Below are 23,797 nucleotides of genomic sequence, written 5' to 3' on the forward strand. Positions count from 1 at the left end.
AAAATATTAATCTGCTTTTAAATCTTAATTCAAATGCGTAAATTGGACAGTACTTATGGTACAGTTCTAACCTTTGGAACATCGCAGGTCTATAAAAATGTTTTTATATTCGATGTATGTACCATAAGTTTGATATGTACATACATTTATAATACTAAGCATACAATATACTTCTCTTTTCATGTGAACCAAAAAACAGTCAAGTGTTAATGCAGCTGCATGTGATCCCCCTCACTGCCTCAGTGAGCTACTAAGCTGAAAAGAAGTCTAAAACACATAGGAGTGAGCATAGTCTCCGATCACTACCTGTAAGCCTCTCACAGGACTATATTGGTAGATACTTATACATCTTTTGGGCTCACTCAGGCTTCTTACCCACCATGTGGGCTGCAAGAGGCTCCTCCATTTGGAGCATCAGCGAGACAGAGAGAGGAATTTAACCCTGGGATCTTACTTATGCAGCAAATAGATTGGTAAATGTCTAACTTTGGTAATAGGGGAGGGATCAATATATCTAATCCAGGACAAAGAAATTCTAAAAAATTTTGCGCGGCAGTTGCGTAACATGACCAATGTCCATATGCTATTTCTGAGATTTCAGCTCAGCCCATCGAAGAGATTGGTAAAAACTGTAAAAGCAGACACCATCCAAAGAGCAGAGAGAAGAAAGCTTTCAGGCTTTTCCAAAATCATTCAACCCCTAATTTTATGACCATATTAGTTTTCTTACAGGCAGCAGTCATAATAAACTGCTTTGTCTGTACAGACATGTCATGTTTGGGTTTCTCTTCTGTATATAGATACGTTTTACTTTGGGGTATCGCCTTTGAGATATAGTGTCAGCAGATGGTAACTTGTAGGGGTTCCACATTTTTAGTTATTTAGGACTTTAGAAAGCAGTGATTTTATCCAACGTGTGATTGGAACAGATGTGAACGTATCAGGGTTCCACTTCTTTGCAAGGAATAAAAAATGTCATGATTTGCTGTACAGTGTGACTTTACTTTCTATAGATTTGTCTGCAAAGTTCTTTTCAGGCAGAATTTGCCCTGCAGCTCTGAGCTATTATAACAGGGAGTTAATGCTTTATTCTGTATTAATCCCATTAAACTCCTTTAATATTAGAGCATGTGTTGCTTTATAGCATTAACTAGTGTCTTGCACTTAACTGTATTTCCGCAGTTTATGACACCGCTCACGGCATTAACAAACAGCTGTTTGAATTAAATGAGCACTTAAGGACCCTGTTCATTAACTCAAAAGTTTCATGTGATCTTAATTCTTCCCATTCCAGTTCCATGTTTGCTTCACAGAATTGTGTATTAATACACGAGTCGGCCACTTGTGGTTCATCATTTGCATCCAGTATACCTATTATATTAAATTAGTATTAGAGATGCTTCTGATTCTGCTATTGAAGAAGATGCTTTCCAGGCTGAATATGTTCACAAACCAAACTGTTTCACTCCTAATGAATAAGACAGGATTAGACACTTGCGCTACAGCTGTTCGCGCTTTACATTGGCAAACGCAGCTTCCTTATAGATATTACATTTGTTTTATAACGTCTTTATGCAGATTTTCTTAATATTTCAGCCTCCCTTATTATAGAAGATCTGGAATTTCTCTATTATTATCCATCTGCAACAGTGTATAATTGTAGCTCTTCCCCAGGCCACATTTTTTCATTCAAACTCATATATTTTTTAATAATGTAACAAAAGTTTATAGGTTGCATTTAGTAGATGTTTAGGCTGTGTAAATGGGGTTCTTCAACCTCATTTTCTCTGTGGCTATCTGGTCTCAGTATATGTGCAGGGGTTAGAGCCAATTGGAAGAACCCCTAGTATACGATTTTTGTCCAAATGCCACCTTGCAATAAAAATGCATTTTGACAGCACAAACCTTTTTGATACATATATGTCAGAATCCATTTCTCTACTCTAGTGGGCACTCAGCAGAGGATTTCTTCTATTTTTTCTACTTCTACTTTCTACTTTTTTCTTCCAATCCTAGCCCACATAATACTGCCAAATTGTGCAAAAGTAATACTGTCAAATACAGACCACAACATGATGCCAAAATATGCAAGTATTGAATCTGATCACCCAAGGAATGAATTTTTCATTATCTGTTCCAAATCAGACAAGTTCAAAACCTCTGAATCCTTGCTGCCCTGATGAAATCAAAGATGAAAAATTTGGTGAGTCATGGATGTCAAGTGCTGTCTTATAATTAGTGGATCAAAAGGAATATGCGGGTTTTAACACCTTTAAATGTAATCCAGAATGAAACTACAGGGGCAGTAGCCATATTAGCTGCTATGGTGCCCACATTGTTAGAGGGCCCTGACAGCAGACACACTAAATAATAGAGGAGGTGCACTGTTATATACTTATTATGCTGCACACAGTAGAATACTGAGCGGGCAGCTAAAATAAGAAATGTCGGGAGGGGACAGTAGAACTTCAGGACTAGGAATCTCTCATCTCTACTTCCTGCTGTCAATTTTCCCAAAGTAGTCAAAATCTAATGGGACAGATTTGTAAACTTTGACACCTCCCTGGGATAGGAAGCCTGAGAGTGAGTATATACACATGTGTATATTTTTTTTTAAGGGGGAATGGAGGCCCCATTCTTGGCAATGCCCGACGCTCTGATAGTATTGAATGGAGCAGCAGAACCAATCAATTACTAGGAATGAGAACCCCATTCTTTTGGATGTGTTGGAACCTACACACGTGATCATTTGGGGTCTCAGCAGTCAGGACCCCGCAAACTGTTGCATAAAAGATAACTATCAAACCTGGTACATCACCTCATTTATAATTTCCCAGATGTTCCTTTTCAAATTTGGCAATAGGTTCTTACAACATTCACAACCTCCCATGACAACACTTTCATACATGTCAAAATTCGTAAGCACTGATCTGTATAAAGCTCAACACTGGAAACTGGAAAGCTTCCCCTCCCTTCATTGCAGACTGGGTGGTGGTAATCTCCAGCTCCTGCTATAAAACCAGGGAGCACAGTAGTTTGTTGGAGGTTAGTAGCACTTGTTAATTTGATCAAGGCTGAAGTTTACGGAGGATAAAGTAAACAATGCAAACTGCAGACACCATCAGTTTCCTCTGGTCAGTGAAGTGTGGTCTGTTCCATTTACACTTCACAACAACATCTGATGGGCTTTGTCAGTGCGGCACAGAGTAATTAAACCTGAAATCAATAGCAGGCATTTGTCATGTTTACAGCCGCTCTTTCTGCTGGGTTAAACTCATCAGTTTAGTGCAGTTCTGTTTTACTGCTGGGACACGCTCCATTATTTCTTCAGGTACAGTTGAGATATTCAGTTACAGTACATGTCCAATAGTTTGAATACGTCAGTAAGATTAAAAGGGGCAGGAAAAATGAACATTTTTATTTAATTTATTCCTTACATTCTCCAGAGTTGAGTTCACATTTTTCTTCCCTCCTACTCTTATCAAAATATTAATGCTCCTAGTTAATATATTCCCATGCCCAGCTCTAGACTACTTGAAGGTGAGCAGAGGACACAGACTAGTGCCGTCTTTAGTCAATATTTTATCCTGCAAGCTGCTCGTTTAGTTTGTTCTTAGTCTATTGAACTCTTGAAAAATGGTCTAAATTAGAGAAGTTTATCCATTACTTTAATCAACTAAACAGATTATGAAGCATTTACTTATTACCCTGCGTTGTGCAGAGGATTTTAGACGTAGAATTTATAAACATGATGCTTTCCACCATTTTTATTTTCTAAGTTGAAACTTTATTTCAATACTTGACTAGGTAAAAGTCACTGGGTTTCCAATATAGAAAGTAAATCAGTGAACAGTATAGATTAGAACTTAATGTGACAATGAACATTTTTACTTAAATAATAAAAAATAAAATCAAAGTGAGAAAATATGTAACAATATGAGTGGTTCCTTAACATACATTAAGGGCTGTGTTATATAAGAGAAACCTCTGTGGATGGATGGATGAATGGGAGAAGAGCGGCATTGGGATGTGTCCATGTGGGAGTAGTAGTAGCCAAAACACAGTATCCAGGAAAATTTGTAGTAATATGCGCATTACATGCTATCCTTATGACAATCAGCCTAAGGGCTGCATCATACAAATCAGAAGATTTGATATATATTTGTTCTATATTAAAATCACGAGAATACAAAGGTAAAGTAAAAACATGGTAGTGTTACCTTAAAGGGGTTTTGCCATTCAATATATTCATTCCCATTCCACAGTATAGGGCATAAATGTCTGATAACTAGGGGTCTGACTACTGAGTGAGGGACAGAAAATATCTTGAAAATATCTCATAGTGTATAGGATGGGACATCATTTGCTGTGATCGGTGCTCTTTTGACTTCTACAGGACTTCTGTGATGGTTTAAGTATGGTCCATTATAGAAATCCTATTCAACATAGGGCAGTTGTCAGACCTCCAGCAATCTGACAGTTGCCTCCTTTTTGTTAATTAAGGGAAAGCTTGCTAACTCTATGTTCTAAATAGCTAACTTGTCGAGAAACTATAATATGTTATCAATAGAGATGAGCGAGCACTAAAATGCTCGAGTGCTCGTTATTCGAGACGAACTTTTCCAGATGCTCGAGTGCTCGTCTCGAATAACGAGCCCCATTGAAGTCAATGGGAGACTCGAGCATTTTTCAAAGGGACCATGGTTCGGGAATAAAATGTGTTAATTAATTGAAAAAGAATGTCTTCTGATAAGTTAGCAGATGTATGCAAACATCTGCAATCTATTCTTCACTGTTCCGCGCGTATATTATCTCCCGACAAGTTAGCAGATGTGAAGAACAGTGAAGAATAGAATAAAAACAGTGAACACAGTGAACACAGGATCATTTAAGTGAAAAACACAGTGAAGAATAGATTGCAGATGTTCGGCACATCTGCTTACTTGTCGGGAGATACGCTGTCCCGGGATCCGCTGCTCTTCTTCCACTGAAGTCTCCCCGATGTCTCCGTGCTGCTCCCCGATGTCTCCGTGCTGCTCCCCGATGTCTCCGTGCTGCTCCCCGATGTCTCCGTGCTGCTGCCCGATGTCTCCGTGTCGAATGCCCGATGTCTCTGTGCCCCGATGTCTCCGTGCCGCTCCCCGATGTCTCTGTGCCGCTCCCCGATGTCTCTGTGCCGCTCCCCGATGTCTCCGTGCCGTGCCCCGATGTCTCCGTGCCGCTCCGTGCCGCTGCCCGATGTCTCCGTGCCGCTCCCCGATGTCTCCGTGCCCCGATGTCTTCGTGCCGCTCCCTGATGTCTCCGTGCCGCTCCCCGATGTCTCCGTGCCCCGATGTCTCCGTGCCGCTCCCCGATGTCTCCATGCCCCGATGTCTCCGTGCCCTGATGTCTCCGTGCCCCGATGTCTCCGTGCCGCTCTGTGCCGCTGCCCAATGTCTCCGTGCCGCTCCCCGATGTCTCCGTGCCCTGATGTCTCCGTGCCGCACCCTGATGTCTCTGTGCCGCTCCCCGATGTCTCCGTGCCCCGATGTCTCCGTGCCGCTCCCCGATGTCTCCGTGCCGCTGCCCCATGTCTCCGTGCTGCCGCTGCCCTGATGTCTCCGTGCCGCTGCCCCATGTCTCCGTGCTGCCGCTGCCCCATGTCTCCGTGCTGCCGCTGCCCCATGTCTCCGTGCTGCTCCCCGGTGTCTCTGTACTGCTCCCCGGTGTCTCTGTGCTGCTCCCCGTTGTCTCTGTCCTACTCACCGTGTTCTTCAATGTGTTCTTCACACATATATATTGTTCTTCACATACTATTTTGTTCGCACCGTTCTGCGCGTATCTTCCGACAAGTAAGCAGATGTGCCGAACATCTGTAATCTATTCTTCACTGTGTTTTTCACTGTGTTTTTCACTTAAATGATCCTGTGTTCACTGTGTTCACTGTTTTTATTCTATTCTTCATTGTTCTTCACTGTGTTTTTTTAATTAAATGCTCGATCTCGAGCAGGGGAAATACTCGTCCGAGCAACGAGCCGTTTCGAGTACCTTAATACTCGAACGAGCATCAAGCTCAGACGAGTATACTCGCTCATCTCTAGTTATCAACCCTTATCATGCCTTCTAGTCTGCACTCTACTCTGAAATTTCTCCTGAATTCTGTCTTGCTTGCAGCACCTTACTGAGACAATTGCAAAGATCTATGAAGGAACAAATTGATGGTAGCTGACTACTTTATCTTTGCTGTCCTCTCCAGTGTGCTCCTTCTCATATTCCTATCACTACGCAATATTGGAGGTACCTGACCATGAAGGGTCCTAGTGTCCAGTGCTAAGCTGTGCATTACTGCAATGGTCTCAGTTCTGATGACCATGACGAGCTAGATGTTGGTTGATAATACTGGACAATCTATGTGGAAAAGTAGCTACCAGAGCATTGTTATACCAGATTAGCTTTCTAGGAACAGTGCAAAATCGGATTTTTCTTCCCCCCTGGACACTCAATGGGGCAGATTTATCAAGTGTCTGAAAGTCAGAATATTTCTAGTTGCCCATGGCAACCAATCACAGCTCAGCTTTCATTTTACCAGTGCTCATTAATATTTTAAAGGGGAGCTGTGAGTGGTTGCCATGGGCGACTAGAAATATTCTGACTTTCAGACAGCATGATAAATATACCCCAATATGTGCTTCGGTTAGAGGATTAAGGTGGAAGACCATGATCATACTCCTGCCACCTACCTTTAAAAGGGATTGCACTCTTGATGGACTTTAAGTTTATTAACAATATTCATGGACATTATGCACTCCATGGGTTACATTTAGTTACCCAGGCCTGCGCGATCCCCGACCAGAATGTACATCTGCCGCGATACAAGAAGATCGTGCACCCGATTTCCTGTTTGTGTTGCTTCCCCGATCAGGACTGCCCGAGTTCACCTTCTTCCTAGTGCATGTAAGTGCTTGGATTGTGACACAAATTTAAATGTTAAATCCCATGCTTAGTTCGATCAGGATTGTCCGTTAGCCCGCTCCCGATGTGATTGCGACGCAATCCGATTGCATGCAACACAATCGCCAACACGATCCCCGAAAAGTCGGGAAACCGGACAAAAATGCGGCCGCGGGAGCCTTAGTAAATAAGCCCCCATTATTATGACTGCAAGCATACACTCACCGGCCACTTTATTAGGTACACCATGCTAGTAACGGGTTGGACCCCCTTTTGCCTTCAGAACTGCCTCAATTCTTCGTGGCATAGATTCAACAAGGTGCTGGAAGCATTCCTCAGAGATTTTGGTCCATATTGACATGATGGCATCACACAGGTGCCGCAGATTTGTCAGCTGCACATCCATGATGCAAATCTCCCGTTCCACCACATCCCAAAGATGCTCTATTGGATTGAGATCTGGTGACTGTGGAGGCCTTTTGAGTACAGTGAACTCATTGTCATGTTCAAGAAACCAGTCTGAGACGATTCCAGCTCTATGACATTGCGCATTATCCTGCTGAAAGTAGCCATCAGATGTTGGGTACATTGTGGTCATAAAGGGATGGACATGGTCAGCAACAATACTCAGGTAGGCTGTGGCGTTGCAACGATGCTCAATTGGTACCAAGGGGCCCAAAGAGTGCCAAGAAAATATTCCCCACACCATGACACCACCACCACCAGCCTGAACCGTTGATACAAAGCAGGATGGATCCATGCTTTCATGTTGTTGACGCCAAATTCTGACCCTACCATCCGAATGTCGCAGCAGAAATCGAGACTCATCAGACCAGGCAACGTTTTTCCAATCTTCTACTGTCCAATTTCGATGAGCTTGTGCAAATTGTAGCCTCAGTTTCCTGTTCTTAGCTGAAAGGAGTGGCACCCGGTGTGGTCTTCTGCTGCTGTAGCCCATCTGCCTCAAAGTTCGACGTACTGTGCGTTCAGAGATGCTCTTCTGCCTACCTTGGTTGTAACAGGTGGCGATTTGAGTCACTGTTGCCTTTCTATCAGCTCGAACCAGTCTGCCCATTCTCCTCTGACCTCTGGCATCAACAAGGCATTTCCTCCCACAGAACTGCCGCTCACTGGATGTTTTTTCTTTTTTGGACCATTCTCTGTAAACCCTAGAGATGGTTGTGCGTGAAAATCCCAGTAGATCAGCAGTTTTTGAAATACTCACACCAGCAGTTCTGGCACCAACAACCATGCCACGTTCAAAGGAACTCAAATCACCTTTCTTCCCCATACTGATGCTCGGTTTGAACTGCAGGAGATTGTCTTGACCATGTCTACATGCCTAAATGCACTGAGTTGCCGCCATGTGATTGGCTGATTAGAAATTGTGAATTAGACTCACCGGTAATTCGGTTTCCATCTAGTCCTCCATGACGGCCCACTAGGAGGATGACCCTTGACCTCTGTAGGGACAGGAAGCAGAGAGGTTAAAAGCCTCCCCCCCACATCCTCCCGCCAGTGTCTACCAAATAACTACACCGGTGGAAGATACAACATATTTTTATTCTGTCTTGTTAGAATCACATACAGAATTTTCAAAAAAAGTGAAAGAAACATGGGAGGGAAAAATATATAGGCCGTCATGGAGGACTAGATGGAAACCGAATTACCGGTGAGTCTAATTCACAATTTCCATAACGTCCCCCATGACGGCCCACTAGGAGATCTACAAAATTAGTAGAGTTAGGGTGGGACCACAGCCTGGAGAACCTTCTGACCGAAGGCGAGATCCTGTGAGTTGGGTAAGTCCAGCCGATAGTGTTTTGCAAAGGTGGATGAAGAAACCCAGGTGGCAGCTCTGCAGATTTGTTCAAGAGAAGCGCCCCTCTTCTCTGCCCAGGAGGCGGATATGGCTCTGGTGGAATGGGCTTTAAGGTTAGGAGGAACTTCCTTCCCCTGTTCTGTGTAACAGGAGGCAACGCAGTCTTTAACCATCTGGCGATCGTGGTTTTGGATGCCTTTACCCCTTTGTTCTTCCCCTGAAACTGAACAAAGAGATTGTGATCTTTGCGCCAAGGTTTCGTAGCTTTTAAGTACTCTAAGACCGAGCGCCTTACATCCAGGGAATGCCACTCCAATTCCTTGCTTGAAGAAGGATTCCCGTAGAATGATGGAAGAATTATTTCTTGGTTCTTGTGAAACCTGGACGCCACTTTGGGAACAAAGCTTGGATCCAGAGTCAAAGTTATCCTATCAGGGAGAATACACATATAGGGTTCTCTAATAGAAATGGCTTGGAGTTCCCCCAGCCTTCTAGCTGAGGTCACAGCTACTAATAAGGAAGTCTTTAAAGTTAAGTTTTTTATACTAGCGTCCTTTAAAGGCTCAAAGGGAGGTCTGGAGAGAGCATCCAGAACCAGGGAGAGATCCCAGGAGGGAACCCGCTTCAGAACCTGAGGCCTAATTCTATTTGCAGCAGCAATAAATCTTTTGACCCACCTGTGGTCCGCCAGGGGTTGGTCGAAGAATGCGCTCAGAGCCGAAATTTGGACTTTCAGAGTGCTAGTAGAAAGACCAATTTCTAGTCCTTTTTGCAGGAAGTCTAGTACCTGTAAAATATTTGGGTTAGACTGAGAGGGGGGATTAGCCCCACAAAAGGTCACAAACTTTTTCCATATCTTATGGTATATGGCGAAAGTAACCTTTTTCCTACTTGCCTTCAACGTAGTTATTACGGCCCGAGAGAGACCTTGGGACCTTAGGAACTCGAACTCAGGATCCAAGCCGCCAGACGGAGTCTTCCTGGATCGGGATGGAAAATCGGACCTTGGTATAGCAGGTCCTTCTGAATCGGTAGAATAAAGGGTTGCTGGACAGATAGGGACCTCAGCAGTGGGTACCAGCTTCTTTTTGGCCAGTTTGGGCAGATCAGGATCACCCTTGACCGGTCGAGCAAGATTTTCCTGAGTACTCTCGCAATTAGGGGAATTGGGGGAAAGGCATACATGAGACTTCCGCTCCAACGATGGCTGAACGCGTCCAAGTGATCTCTGGACTCGCCGGTCTCCAGAAAGAAGTATTGTTGGCATTTTGAATTCTCCCTCGTGGCGAATAGGTCTATTTGGGGCATGCCCCAGACGCTGGTTAGATGTAGGAAGATTTCCTGGTTGAGACACCATTCGTTCGGTAGGATCTCTCTCCTGCTGAGATAATCCGCTTCTCTGTTGAGGGATCCCTTCAAATGAGTGGCAGAGATGGAAAGGATGTTTTCTTCCGCCCACTGGAAGATGGTACGAGCCAGACTCGATAATACTGGAGATCTTGTACCCCCTTGTCTCCTTAAATAGGACATTGTCGAGACGTTGTCCGAGAGAATGTGGATATGCTGATCCCTCAGATAGGCTGTGTTCGATCTTAGCGCTTCCCAGACCGCTCTTAACTCCCTGTAGTTTGAGCTGCTTTTTGCTTGGGCTAGAGTCCAGGACCCCTGCTCGTAGTGGGAAGGAAGGATTGCTCCCCAGCCTGAGCTGCTTGCGTCCGTCACTATGGTGATGGTTGGGAGGTGGTGCCAACATACTCCTTTCTCTAGGTTCCTTGGTTCCATCCACCACAGCAGGTCCCTCTTTACAAAGGAAGGAATCCGGATCTTCTTGTCTAGACCTGAAGACTTCCTGTTCCAGAAGGTTAGGATCCAATTCTGAAGGATCCGAGTATGGCTCTGACTCCAGGCGACCGCAGGTAGGCATGCTGTGAGGAGCCCCAGGATCTTCATCGCCTGTCTGACTGGTACAGAGTCCTTCCGTCTGAATGAACGAATCTGATGCCTTATGTTGGATAATTTCTCCTGAGGAAGAAAAGACATTTGGTGAGTTGAGTCTAGAATGATCCCTAGAAAGGTCTTTCGAGTGGAGGGTACTAAACTTGATTTTTTCAGGTTGATTAACCACCCCAACTCTGTTAAAATTCTTAGGGAAGACTCTCTTGCCAAGATTAGTTTTTGTTTGTCTTTCCCTATAATTAGCAAATCGTCTAGGTAAGGGATGATTGATATGTCTTGTAGTCTTAAAAAGGCTACCACCTCCACCATGATCTTGGTAAAGACCCTTGGAGCCGATGAAATACCGAATGGAAGTGCACGGAATTGAAAGTGTAAGACAGAGCCCTCGGGAGAGAGAACCGAGAATCTTAGGAATCTCTGAGATGAGGGGTGAATAGGTACATGATAATATGCGTCTTTTAGATCTAAAGTGCACATATAGGAGCCTGTGTGAATAAGTTGGGTAGCTGTTCTTACCGACTCCATGCGAAATCTTCTGTAAACGATGAAGCGGTTTAGCTCTTTCAAGTTGATAATTAGGCGATTTGATCCGTCTGGTTTTTTGACAAGGAACAACGGGGAGTAGAATCCCAATTTTTCTTGTTCTTGAGGGACCGGCACCACCACTCCCATGTGGATTAGATGAAACACTTCCTGCCAAATGAAGGAATGTGTAGAGTGAGAGAGAGAGGGTAAGGGAGCGACAAACCTTGGAGAAGGGGGGGGTGATGAGAATTCTATCCTGTAGCCTGATTCCAAGATAGACAGTACCCAGGGATTCGAGGTGACCTTTGTCCACTGGGATAGGAATCCCAGGAGACGCCCCCCCACTCTGGCGTCATTGTTTCTTGTTTCCTGGACCCTCTGGGAGGTTAGAGAAAAGGAAACCCCTTCCCCTTCCTCCTTTGGGATAACTCCACCGTCCTTGCTTACCTTTGCCACGGTAAGTCTCTCCGGTGTTCCTAAAAGGACGAAAGGAAGATTTCTTGGGTACTGTTTTGGACTCTGGAAATCCCCTTTTCCTGTCGGACACCTTTTCGAGTATAGCGTCCAATTCGGGTCCGAACACAAAGTCTCCGGAGAAAGGAATGCTGCACAATTTGGATTTAGAGCGGATGTCCCCGCTCCACTGTTTCAGCCATAAGGCCCTCCTGGTGGCATTGGTAAGAGCTCCTTCTTTTGCAGCAAACCTTATTCCTTCGGCAGATGCGTCAGCAAGGAAGGCAGTAGCTGATCTTAACAATGGTATGCTTTCCAGTAAGTCTTCTCTGGGAGTACCCTCCCGGATATGGGACTCTAATTTCCCCAGCCAGAAATATAGTGTTCTTGCTACCGAAGTGGCTCCTAAGTTCGATTTTAGGCTTAGCATGGAAGTTTCCCACGCTTTCTTTAGAAGGGCTTCTGATTTCCTGTCCATTGGGTCTCTTAGCTGAGCCGAATCTTCAAAGGGCAGGTCCATCTTCCTAGAGACCTTGGAAACCTGTACATCAACTTTGGGGAACGAGTCCCAATCCTTTGACTCTTCAGGGTCGAAGACTAAGCGTTTCCTGAAATTCTTAGAGACCGCGATTTTCCTCTCAGGGTCTCTCCATTCCTGACTAATTAGACCCCTAAGGGTATCGTTGAGGGGAAAGACACGCTGTTTCCTGGCTTTGAGTCCCCCAAATAGTTCATCTTCGCGAGAAAGAGGGGGTTCCTCGTCCTCGAGGTTCAATGTATCTCGCATAGCTTTCAGAAGATCGTCCAGATCCTCATTTTGGAATAAGTAGCGGGAACATGTTGCCTGCTCACGATCCTGATGATCCTGGTCTCCCGCCAGAGAGCAGGAGGGAGAGTCTGAAATACACCCCTCTTCTTCCTCTGAGGAGGAAGCCGATACTATCCGAGCTTTCTTACGTGGGGGGGGGGGCTCCCTGCGTAGCCGCCGCCACTGAAGAAACCACCTTCTCGTCTATAAAGGACTTAAGCTCGTCCATAAAAGACGTTTTCTCCTCCCGCATAAATTCTTCTATGCAGAGTCTGCAGATCGGTTTCTTATAGCCCTCTAGTAGTGTACGGAAGCACATACTGCATTTTTTAACAGGAATCCTGCTTTTTTCAGGTTTTTCTCTACTCTTTTCAGACTTTCCTGATTTCTCTTCCTTGCCTTTCCCCTTAGAAACTTGCTCCTAGGGAAGGAAGGCAAGGAGACAATGACTTGGAGCTCACACAAAAAACAGTTGTATATGTTGCCATACAGCACCACTCACGTGCACCGGGGGGTGGAGTAGGCCCAAGTCTGCCTCATCAGCCATTATGATGTCTGGGACGGCCAGCCAAGAAGAAACGAGTCATAGACCTCAGACCAACTGACTACCCGCTATTTGAGGATTTAAATACCTGCATGGGGAGCCCATCCCCCTGTCGGTGGCTTCTACTGCGTCCCGCGCCCGGTCCGCGGTCACTTCCGGTCGCGACCGGAAGTCGTCATCGAACAGGGGGAATTCTGGGAAACGTAGTTTCCTGCGTCCGCGCGAGAGTCTGGTGACCAGCCCGCCGGAGAGGACGCCAGCCGGAACGAAGTTAACGTCCAGGGAGAGCCCGCAGCCGCCGGGCTAACCGAGGATCTGTCCGGAGGGGAACTTGGACCGCAGTCGGCGTAACCCCAGGTAAGGCTTGGTGAGTATGGAGATCCTTCTCCGTTTTTTTTTTTTTTTTTTCCAAAACGTCCCCCCCCCCCTTAGGAGGAGAGAGACCCTCTCTTGACCTGACCCCTGTAGGGACAGGAAGACACTGGCGGGAGGATGTGGGGGGGAGGCTTTTAACCTCTCTGCTTCCTGTCCCTACAGAGGTCAAGGGTCATCCTCCTAGTGGGCCGTCATGGGGGACGTTATGGAAATTAAGTGTTAACGAGCAGTTGGACAGGTGTACCTAATAAAGTGGCCGGTGAGTGTATATCGGGCAATATGTTCATTGCTTTACTTGTCAGGAACCTCCACATGTTGATACCTATAGCAAAATGGGATATCTACTTTCAGTCAGAATTTATTGTATTGTGTTTAATACGTTTAAAAGACCCCTACTGTATCCACAGCCAACCTCCATTACTGAACTTATAGAATAGGCACAAGTTACATTTTTAAGCAAGAACGGCATTCAGAGAATTGGTTTTTATATTGTTTTTAATATTTTGTCCACAATTGACCACAGAACCTAGGAAACTAGAGCACCTTGTGGGTCTTCGCTTTCCCAAAAGATATGATTTTCTTAACCGGAATTCATCAAGAACTATGTGACTGTGTATCCTACGTGTGTGGCAGCTAGCCAATTTATTCAGAAAGACTTTGTTTCACAACAGCAGCTTCCAGTAATAAGACTGGAGAAACCTCCATATTAATGGCCAGCCACTCCCCAAAACCCTTGGTTTTGTCTGTTAAGCCTTGCTAATGGGGACCATGCACTAAAATGTCATTATTTGTCCTACTTAAAGAATAACAGATTCGACTATGTCTCCCTTGGTTTCCAACACCATGCATTAACCCTTCATTGAAGTCTCTGCTCTAATGAGACCTCTTCCAATCGGTGCCAACCCCTGGTATTAAAATACACCACATTGATAGGTGCTTAGGTATTAAGGCTCCCAGTATCCTGAGCAAAGGTGTGTTACTGTGATTTTCTGAGTTCCTGTGTGTTGCCCCCACCTCTGTTCTATGACCCTGTTTGTGCTTCACAATTCTGATTCTGGCTATGACCTTGGATTGACCTGAACCAAATTTATAGATGCCTACTCTGACCTCCAGATTATACGTTGGATTCTTTCTGTTCTCTGCCTGCACTAACCCTGGACTGTCTTTGACTATTCTCTGCCTGACCCCTGGTGTTTTGTACTAGCATCCATTTTCAAAGTTGTGGCCTTGTATCTTTAATGTGAAAACCTGGGATACATGACTATGGACCATTTTTTATACAAAGAAAGCAAACAATTAATCTTCCTGTTGAATGACAGCAAGCAGATATCTCAAAAACAGTTAGGAATTAATAGAGAAATTATATTAGAAAATTGTATAACTTTTCAAGCACCATTGATTATTTGCTGAAAGTGGACAAACCCTTTAACCCCTTGATGCTTGCTCCATGTTAATTAAAGTGTTTCAGCAGAGTACGGGTTACAGCTGACACCCTCCTGTAACCCCCATGATAAAAAACAAATAGCAAGTTTACAAAAATGAGAAAAAATATGAGAAAAACATTTTACAATAAATAAAAAGTAAAGTCCCTAAAACCGCTGCCTTCCACAGATAATCCTAGTAACAATATCAATCTTTACAATAAAACAGAATCATTATTGGACTTGCGCTGTGAACATGGTGGAAGAGAAAAAAAATCCATTCAAAAAGAAAAATTTTTCAAAAAATGTTACTTGCCCCAAAATGCGACAATTAAAAAGAACAACTCTTATGGCAACATTAACAGGAATTAGATTTTTTTTTGCAATTCATTCAGTATTCAGTAAAATTGGGGGGGGAATGTAAAAAATATTTAAATGTGGTAGAGCCATAATTGTAGTGGCCCATACATTTAACATCATATTTTTATGTTACAGTGAACTGCCAAAAAATAAAGGTAAAAATCCTAAACAAGCATTGATGAGTTTCCTACAGCATACTCAGGAGAAATTGGGTATTAAATGTTGCATTATTATCATTTATTCAATTGTGAATGTGTAAAAAATTACATCTCCATGTGTTTTAACTCCTGTAAAAAACCTAAATGGTTAACAAACTTCTTTAAAGTGGTTTTACATGCATTGAGGGGGTGTGGTTTTCAAAATGGAGTCTTTCTATAATTTAGGCCTCTCAAAGTCACCTGAAAGCTGTGACTCTCCCTAAATTATAAGTTTTGGCAATTTTCATGAAAAGGTAAAAAATATTACACCCAAAGTACTACACCCCAGAACATCAGAGAAAACAGAAAGTATGCATAAAAACTATTCCAACATAAAACAGACATTCATCAAATGTTAGTTATCAAGTCATTTAGGTGCTATGACTATCTATTAGGAAAGCAGAGAATTTAGAATTTTGAAAATGGAGAATTCTTCTAAAATTTTGCCAAATTCCTAAACTCAAATGATATCATCCCGACTTTGTAAGTAACATGAAATACAATGTGTCATGAAAAAACATTCTCAAAATTATCTGGATATATTAAAGCAGGGTTCCCCAAACTACGGCCCGCGGGCCACATGCGGCCCGCGGACCGTTTTGATCCGGCCCCCGACGCTTGCCGCGCCAATCCTGGGCCCCCACGGCGCTCCACAGTCGGGCAGGAGCCTCTGTCCGTCTGGACAGGAAGCTCCTGCCCGTCACTGTATAGTGCTCGGTGCGGCCGAAAACGGCCGCTCGAGCACTATTACTGGAGCGATGTGGCCGGAATACAACCCCGGCGCACATCGCTCCATGAACTAGGCTGCGCGGCCGCGCGATGACGTCATCACGCGGCCGCGCACCCCTTCCTGCCCGGACGCGGCAACAAGATAGAAGACTTAGGTGAGTACAGCGGTTTTTATTTTTTTATCAAAAAGGGCAGTAAAAAGATTGTGGTGGCCGGGGCCAATAGTTAGTTATGAGGGGCAGCTTAGGAAATAATTAATTATGAGGGGCAGCTTAGGAAATATTTAATTATGAGGGGCAGATTAGTAAATAATTAATTATGAGGGGCAGATTAGTAAATAATTAATTATGAGGGGCAGCACAGGAAATAATTAATTATGAGGGGCAGCATAGGAAATTAATTAATTATGAGGGGCAGCATAGGAAATTAATTAATTATGAGGGGCAGCATAGGAAATAATTAATTATGAGGGGCAGCATAGGAAATTAATTAATTATGAGGGGCAGCTTAGGAAATAATTAATTATGAGGGGCAGCATAGGAAATAATTAATTATGAGGGGCAGCTTAGGAAATAATTAATTATGAGGGGCAGCTTAGGAAATAATTAATTATGAGGGGCAGCATAGGAAATAATTAATTATGAGGGGCAGCTTAGGAAATAATTAATTATGAGGGGCAGCTTAGGAAATAATTAATTATAAGGGGCAGCATAGTAAATAATTAATTGTGAGGGGCAGCATAGGAAATAATTATGAGGAGCAGCATAGGAAATAATTAATTATGAGGGGCAGCATAGGAAATATTTAATTATGAGGGGCAGCATAGGAAATATTTAATTATGAGGGGCAGCATAGGAAATAATTAATTATGAGGGGCAGCATAGGAAATAATTAATTATGAGGGGCAGCATAGGAAATTAATTAATTATGAGGGGCAGCACAGGAAATAATTAATTATGAGGGGCAGTATAGGAAATAATTAATTATGAGGGGCAGCATAGGAAATATTTAATTATGAGGGGCAGTTTAGGAAATAATTAATTATGAGGGGCAGCATAGGAAATAATTAATTATAAGGGGCAGCATAGGAAATTAATTAATTATGAGGGGCAGCACAGGAAATAATTAATTATGAGGGGCAGCACAGGAAATAATTAATTATGAGGGGCAGCACAGGAAATAATTAATTATGAGGGGCAGCATAGGAAATAATTAATTATGAGGGGCAGTATAGGAAATAATTAATTATGAGGGGCAGCATAGGAAATATTTAATTATGAGGGGCAGTTTAGGAAATAATTAATTATGAGGGGCAGCATAGGAAATAATTAATTATAAGGGGCAGTATAGGAAATAATTCATTATAAGGGGCAGTATAGGAAATAATTCATTATGAGGGGCAGCATAGGAAATAATTCATTATAAGGGGCAGTATAGGAAATAATTAATTATGAGGGGCAGCATAGGAAACAATTAATGGTGGGGGGCAGCATAGGAAATAATTAATGGTGGGGGTATAGGAAATAATTAAGAGTGCGGGTATGGGAAATAATTTTGCAGTCTAGTAATTAATGGGGGGAGGCATATTCAATAATAAATGGAGAGGGGTCCCAGTATATTTAATAATTAATTAGCCCAATTAATTAATTAATTGGTCCAATATATAAAATATTTAATATACTGCACCCCCTTATGAACTAATTAATTGAGGGGGTACCAGTGTATTATGGATGCGGTCACATGTACCGCTATTTATTTTTAAACTTTAATCCGGCCCTCCAACGGTCTGAGGGGGGAGTGAACGGCCCCCTATGTAAAAAGTTTGGGGACCCCTGTATTAAAGCTTTCCAAATGTATAACCATTTATTGGGACACGTCTCAGATTGTAAAACAGGGCTTGTTCACAAAGGTTAAAATTTGGCTGCCGAGTCAAGCAGTTAAAGGGGTTGTCTGAGACGGTAAAAAATATTATATATGGCCGGTAGATGGCTGCTATAAAAAAACAATTTATTTTACCATCCTGAACAACCCCTTTAACCGCTTGACTTAACAGCCAGTTTTAACTTTTGTGAACAAGCCCTATTTTTAGAATCTGAGACGGTTAGAACTATAATTGGTTAGAACTATAATTGGTTAGAACTTTGGAAAGCTCGGACAACCCCTTTAACTAAATGTTTTGCTGAAGTTTTGCTAAAAATAAGGAATATAGACAATGTATGGAAAGTGTCTCGGCGTTGCTTGAAATGTAGTAACTTTGTACTTAGTGGTGAAAATCTTATAATATATAAGCACAGTTACAATAAAGGCAATCTCAATCTGTACATTTAAGCTTGTATAATTAATTTTTCCCCCAGAAAGGTTAAAACTGTTCTGAATAAGTGGATAAATCCCACTGATTGACTGTCTTACTTATTGGGTTGAGAGCTTTTTAAAAGCCTTTTGTTTTCTGTAGCTAGGGCCAGCTCTTGCTAAAATGACTTGAGTAACCAAGTGGATCGGTGTAGCTTACTAATGAATCATGTGCAGCATTAAGTGTAACAAGAGAAATGAAAAGCAGATTGTTGGTAGTCAAGCAACTTTCAAGTCTTATTATCTCATTATATATCACATTCAAAGTCACTAACTTTAGCTATAATAAGTTGTATCTAAGTGCATATGGACATTTTTTCTATTATATAATATCATATAAGATAATGGGGGTCATTTACTAAGGGCCCGATTTGCGTTTTCCCGACGTGTTACCCGAATATTTCCGATTTGCGCCGATTTCCCCTGAATTGCCCCGGGATTTTGGCGCACACGATCGGATTGTGGCGCATCGGCGCTGGCATGCACGTGACGGAAATCGGGGGCGTGGCCGAATGAAAACCTGACGGATTCGGAAAAACCGCCGCATTTAAAAAAAAAATCTGTCGGGGGCTTACACTTACCTTCACTCAGCCAGGCTCGGTGAACTCCAGCGGGTTCAGATGCTTTTCAGCGCAGCAGCGCCACCTGGTGGGCGGCGGAGGAACTACCTTAATGAATCCCGACCTGACCATAATCGAGCGCAGAGAACGCGCCGCTGGATTGCGAATGGACCGGGTAAGTAAATCTGCCCCATTATATTCTTGTCAAATATGGTATAACATTGCATAGTTTGAAGGTTGTAATGCCTTGTCACCAGGGACCTTATTTTCACTGAAGACAGGTTGCAGAAGCTAATCGCAGCTGCATTACAAATATGCCTTTCTGCTTTATCTAAGCATTTGCATTGCAATAATTGTGTGTTTTAACTTACTTTGCACCCTGGCAGAATCCTCTGTGTACTCCCAGGGGTTGGCTTTGGTTTGGATGCATTTCAAAAAACAACATGTGACTTCTATGTGCTGCAGACTCCTCAGCTCCCAGCCCCCACCTTTGTGCTCCTATACAGCTCCTCCCTCTCCCACTGACGTCAGATCATCACACTGTGAGCTCTGTGAAGGAGCAAAAGGGAGGAGTTGTACAGGAGCACAAAGGTGGGGTTTGAGAGCTGATTACATTGTAATGCCAATTCTAAGAAAAAGCAGAAAGGCACATTTGCACTGCAGGTGTAATGGATTTCTGAAGCCTGTCTTTAGTGAAAATGAGGTCCCTGGTGACAGGTTCCTTTTAAAGGGAACCTGTTAACAGGTTTTACCCATATGAACTCCTAGTTCCCTATGGTAGGGTATGAAATGTCCTGTCTACATTTTTTTTCATTCCTCTTTTAGGTGAAATCTCACCCGTTTATTTATAAAATATCTTCCCTAAAGTCAGGAAAATATGACCAATATGCCAAAATAGGCAGGAACTAGGCAGGAACTATGTCCAACTATGTCTTTAGATGCTTGTATCTCCGATTCTATTGCTCACAAAGCAAAAACCTGATGTGATCCTAAGGATGAGTTTCTTATCTTTAATATAACTCAAAAATTTGTTTCTAGATGCTATACAACAATGAGACTCATCTCATGTAAAAAATTAAGTGAGAAAAGTCACTGACTTTGGGGGATATTTTTTATAGATTAATGGCTGACAATTCACATAAAAGAGGGAATTCTAGAAAGGACACCTCAAACCTGAGGGCGGCAGTAGTTTAGTGGGATAAAATCTGGTTGCTTATCTATTGTGCACCCGATTTCCTGTTGCTTCCCCGATCAGGACTGCCCGAGTTCACCTTCTTCCTAGTGCATGTAAGTGCTTGGATTGCGACACAAATTTAAATGTTAAATCCTGCGCTTAGTTCAATCAGGATTGTCCGTTAGCCCGCCCCCGATGCGATTGTGACGTAACCCGATTGCATGCAACACAATCCCCGGCGCGATCCCCGAAAAGTCAGGAAACCGGACAAAAATGCGGCCGCGGGAGCCTTAGTAAATAAGCCCCTATTATTATGACTGCAAGCATATATCGGGCAATATGTTCATTGCTTTACTTGTCAGGAACCTCCACATGTTGATACCTCTAGCAAAATGGGATATCTACTTTGTCAGAATTTACTCATCTCATGTAAAAAATTAAGTGAGAAAAGTCACTGACTTTGGGGGATATTTTTTATATATTAATGGCTGACAATTCACATAAAAGAGGGAATTCTAGAAAGGACACCTCAAACCTGAGGGCGGCAGTAGTTTAGTGGGATAAAACCTGGTTACTTATCTATTCTTTCTCCACAATTTGCAGAGTGCTTGTAGCTTCTGGAAAGTTCCTGTGACTCCTCCTACATTGAGTGTCTATGTAATCTCCTCACTGAGATTGTGACTTGTAGATAAGAAGAGAGTATTATAAGAGCCAAAGTGGAGAAAGAAAAACTTGTTTTGTGATATATTACAAAGTTATGATAGATTTTTTAACCTACTCCTGTAGTAGTATAGGTCATAGTAATGGCATCACTACTTCTTCTTTTCTTCTAACAGAGTGTAATATCTAGCCTTCCCATAAGCTAAAAAGATGTCAGCCTGGTGTTGAGGGGAAGCACCTGTCATCTTTAAGTGTTTGCCCAAATTACAAGGTGTAAATTATAGTATATACAATGCATTCACACACTATAGAGAGTCTGGCAAAGGGTCTCTTAGCTAAATAAGCCACTTATTACAATGTAGTGAAATCACCATATATGATAAAGTTTGGGAAGGAATTAAGTATATGGTGATTACAGAACTCATACTATTGTGGAGGTACAGAATTTATGGCAAAAGATCTAGTCTGGACAGGAAGTGGAATCTTCTCAAAGAAGTCGTCTTTTGGAGTGGAATGAACCTAAAGCATTTACCCTCAGTGGGAGATCCGCTTTGGGTATTTTGAAGGGGGAAACTTTTAAAAGAAATATCTAGGTATTTTGCCTAGAAGATGCATGTGGGTAGTAATTTGTCTGATTTAAAAAGTGCTTTTGTGCATTCTGTGAGCAATGGTAGATGAATTATCCTTCTTGTTTATTACGCGTGGTCCAAAGGAGTCACACTATTGATTCTTCATGCCTGAATGAAAGGTAGTTGGAACACAATTCCAAGGGTTTTTCTTAAGGCTTAATTTATAAAGTGAATACTATGTTGACTTCAATTGCAAGCACCCCCCTTAGTGGACTAAATAGTCATATTAAGCACGACTTTCTAATTTGTGTTGACTACTGCACAAAACATTAAATGGGCTCTACCAAATCTGTCAAATCAACATTGACTAACCGATTGGTAAGGGTACGCCCTGCTTGGACCCCCACTGATCACAAGAATGGGGGTCCAGTTCTAACCAATTGATGGAGCATCCATTCTGCTGCTCTATTCAGTAGTATGAAAGTGTCAAAAGTTGCCAAGCACAGCTCCCATACAGTTTCATGGAGTGTCAGGATGAATGCTCAATTTATTTCTGCAAATGCCTTGTCCCAAATAGGAGAAAAAAGGTTTAAAGGTATCCCTCGGTGTACAACTCAAAAAAGGTTTTAGAAAAGTGCCACATATTTCATACAGTTTAGGTGGGTTCTTTATGTTAATCATTTTTCAGGCCTGTCTAGTCTTGTCATTTCCATTGAGCCACTTCACCTGATCATACTTAGGCAAAAAGTAGTCTAAAACACATATAAATATGTTGTAAGGCATGTTGCACCAGATTTTTTTTGCTCCTGATTTTTAAAGCAATATCAATATACATTTAAAAAATAGTAAATCAGAATTTATTATCTTTTTTAATAGGACAACCTGGAAACTGCACTTAAGGAAAATGTTGCATTAGCCAAAGAGTATCGAATTCTGCAATCCAACTATTTGGATGAAAAAGACAAGCTGATGGTCAACTACGAGAGCAGAATAAAAATGGAAGCAACTCTGAGAGATTATTTACAGGTAACTCTATAATGTAAAGTTTCTTTACAGACTATAAATTTTGTACAGAGGCAGTCCCCAATGTAAAGGGAACCTGTCACCAAATTTTTCACAAATACAGCTAGTGACAAGTTCCTTTAGAGCCCTATTAACTAAATGACACAATTATTTTAGCTAACAATTGTTTGCCTCACATCCCCATAAAATGAATTTTGTTCTCTTACCTGACATGTATTCAGATCTACAGAGAGTCGAAGGGGCGTGGCCTCCTCGGGCTGAATCATGTGACTGGAGTGATGTCATCTAAGGTCCTGATAAATTTGCACACTGTGCCCCTCACTCCTAGTTACTTGAATGAGAGCTAAGCTGAATTTAATATTTTGGTTTTTCAGTGATTTTGATTTTATGATTTTCTTTTGTTTTGTGTGGCAAATTGAAGAATGTCCTAACATTCTCTAAACACTATTTTCCCTAAATATTTTTAAATCCTTATGTGATGGCTCTGAAAAAAGTGAGAATTATTATATGATTATACATAGTATAGTGTGACATTAATTATTTGGCAGAAAGTAGTACCTAAACCTCCTAAAGTATTGCTATTTTTGAACAAAATTATCAGTTACAAATCTTTACATCAAAAAATTTGTCAACCAAATAAGGCCAAAAAACCATATAAATCTGACAGATATAAAGATTAAATTACAAAGCGTCACATTGAAGGGTCCAATCAACTACCATTCAATTTAGTTGTTTGGTTATTGATTTACTTTTTATACTATTAAAGCATGACTACTGGTTTGGCAAAATAACAATTGTAGCTTATACTTATTGGCTCTTTTAAATTAGTTTTTTTCATATAAATGTTCAGTAATTGTTCAACACAAATGCAAATTGTTGTGACTTCTTTAGCCAGTTGGTAACAAAAACAGTGGTCCTACAGTAGACATTTTTTACATCAAATATAATTTCCCCATTCTTCATTTTTTTGAGTTTAATAACTTTTATCTTGTTGCTAAAGCCACATACTCAGTGAGGCAAGGTAAAGTAGCCCTCACTTTAAAGGGGTTGTGTGAAGAAAACATGACTACTTTATCAGCTCCACATGCGACCAGGGGTAGTCCATGGTATTGCACCTAAGCTCCATTCATTTCTATACCGATACAAACTGAGGTGAGGTGTGGCCTGGTTTTGGAACTAGCCATGTTGATAACCTAGATAACCCTTTAATGACACAATACCTATGCTCCTAGGCCCAATGGGAATTATTCTGAGATTCATTTCTGAAAGTTTTAAGTTATTAAAACCCAAAATAGATGTCTCCATGTTTGAGACCCTTAACCCCAACTATGTTAAAGGGAA

The 23,797-nt window shown here is 42.2% G+C and overlaps 1 protein-coding gene across 4 annotated transcripts in view; it reads left to right on the forward strand.

Annotated features, from left to right (window-relative positions):
* CCDC178 (coiled-coil domain containing 178) overlaps window positions 1-23,797 on the forward strand; it is a 236,268-nt gene that overhangs the window by 134,334 nt on the left and 78,137 nt on the right. For all 4 annotated transcript variants that reach the window (XM_072151999.1, XM_072152000.1, XM_072152001.1 and 1 more), the window contains one exon: window positions 22,310-22,459. In XM_072151999.1, the coding sequence (XP_072008100.1) occupies window positions 22,310-22,459 (150 nt within the window). The remainder of the gene's footprint in view (window positions 1-22,309; window positions 22,460-23,797) is intronic.

This window comes from Engystomops pustulosus, chromosome 5, assembly GCF_040894005.1.
Source record: "Engystomops pustulosus chromosome 5, aEngPut4.maternal, whole genome shotgun sequence".
Classification (NCBI taxonomy): Eukaryota; Metazoa; Chordata; class Amphibia; order Anura; family Leptodactylidae; genus Engystomops; species Engystomops pustulosus.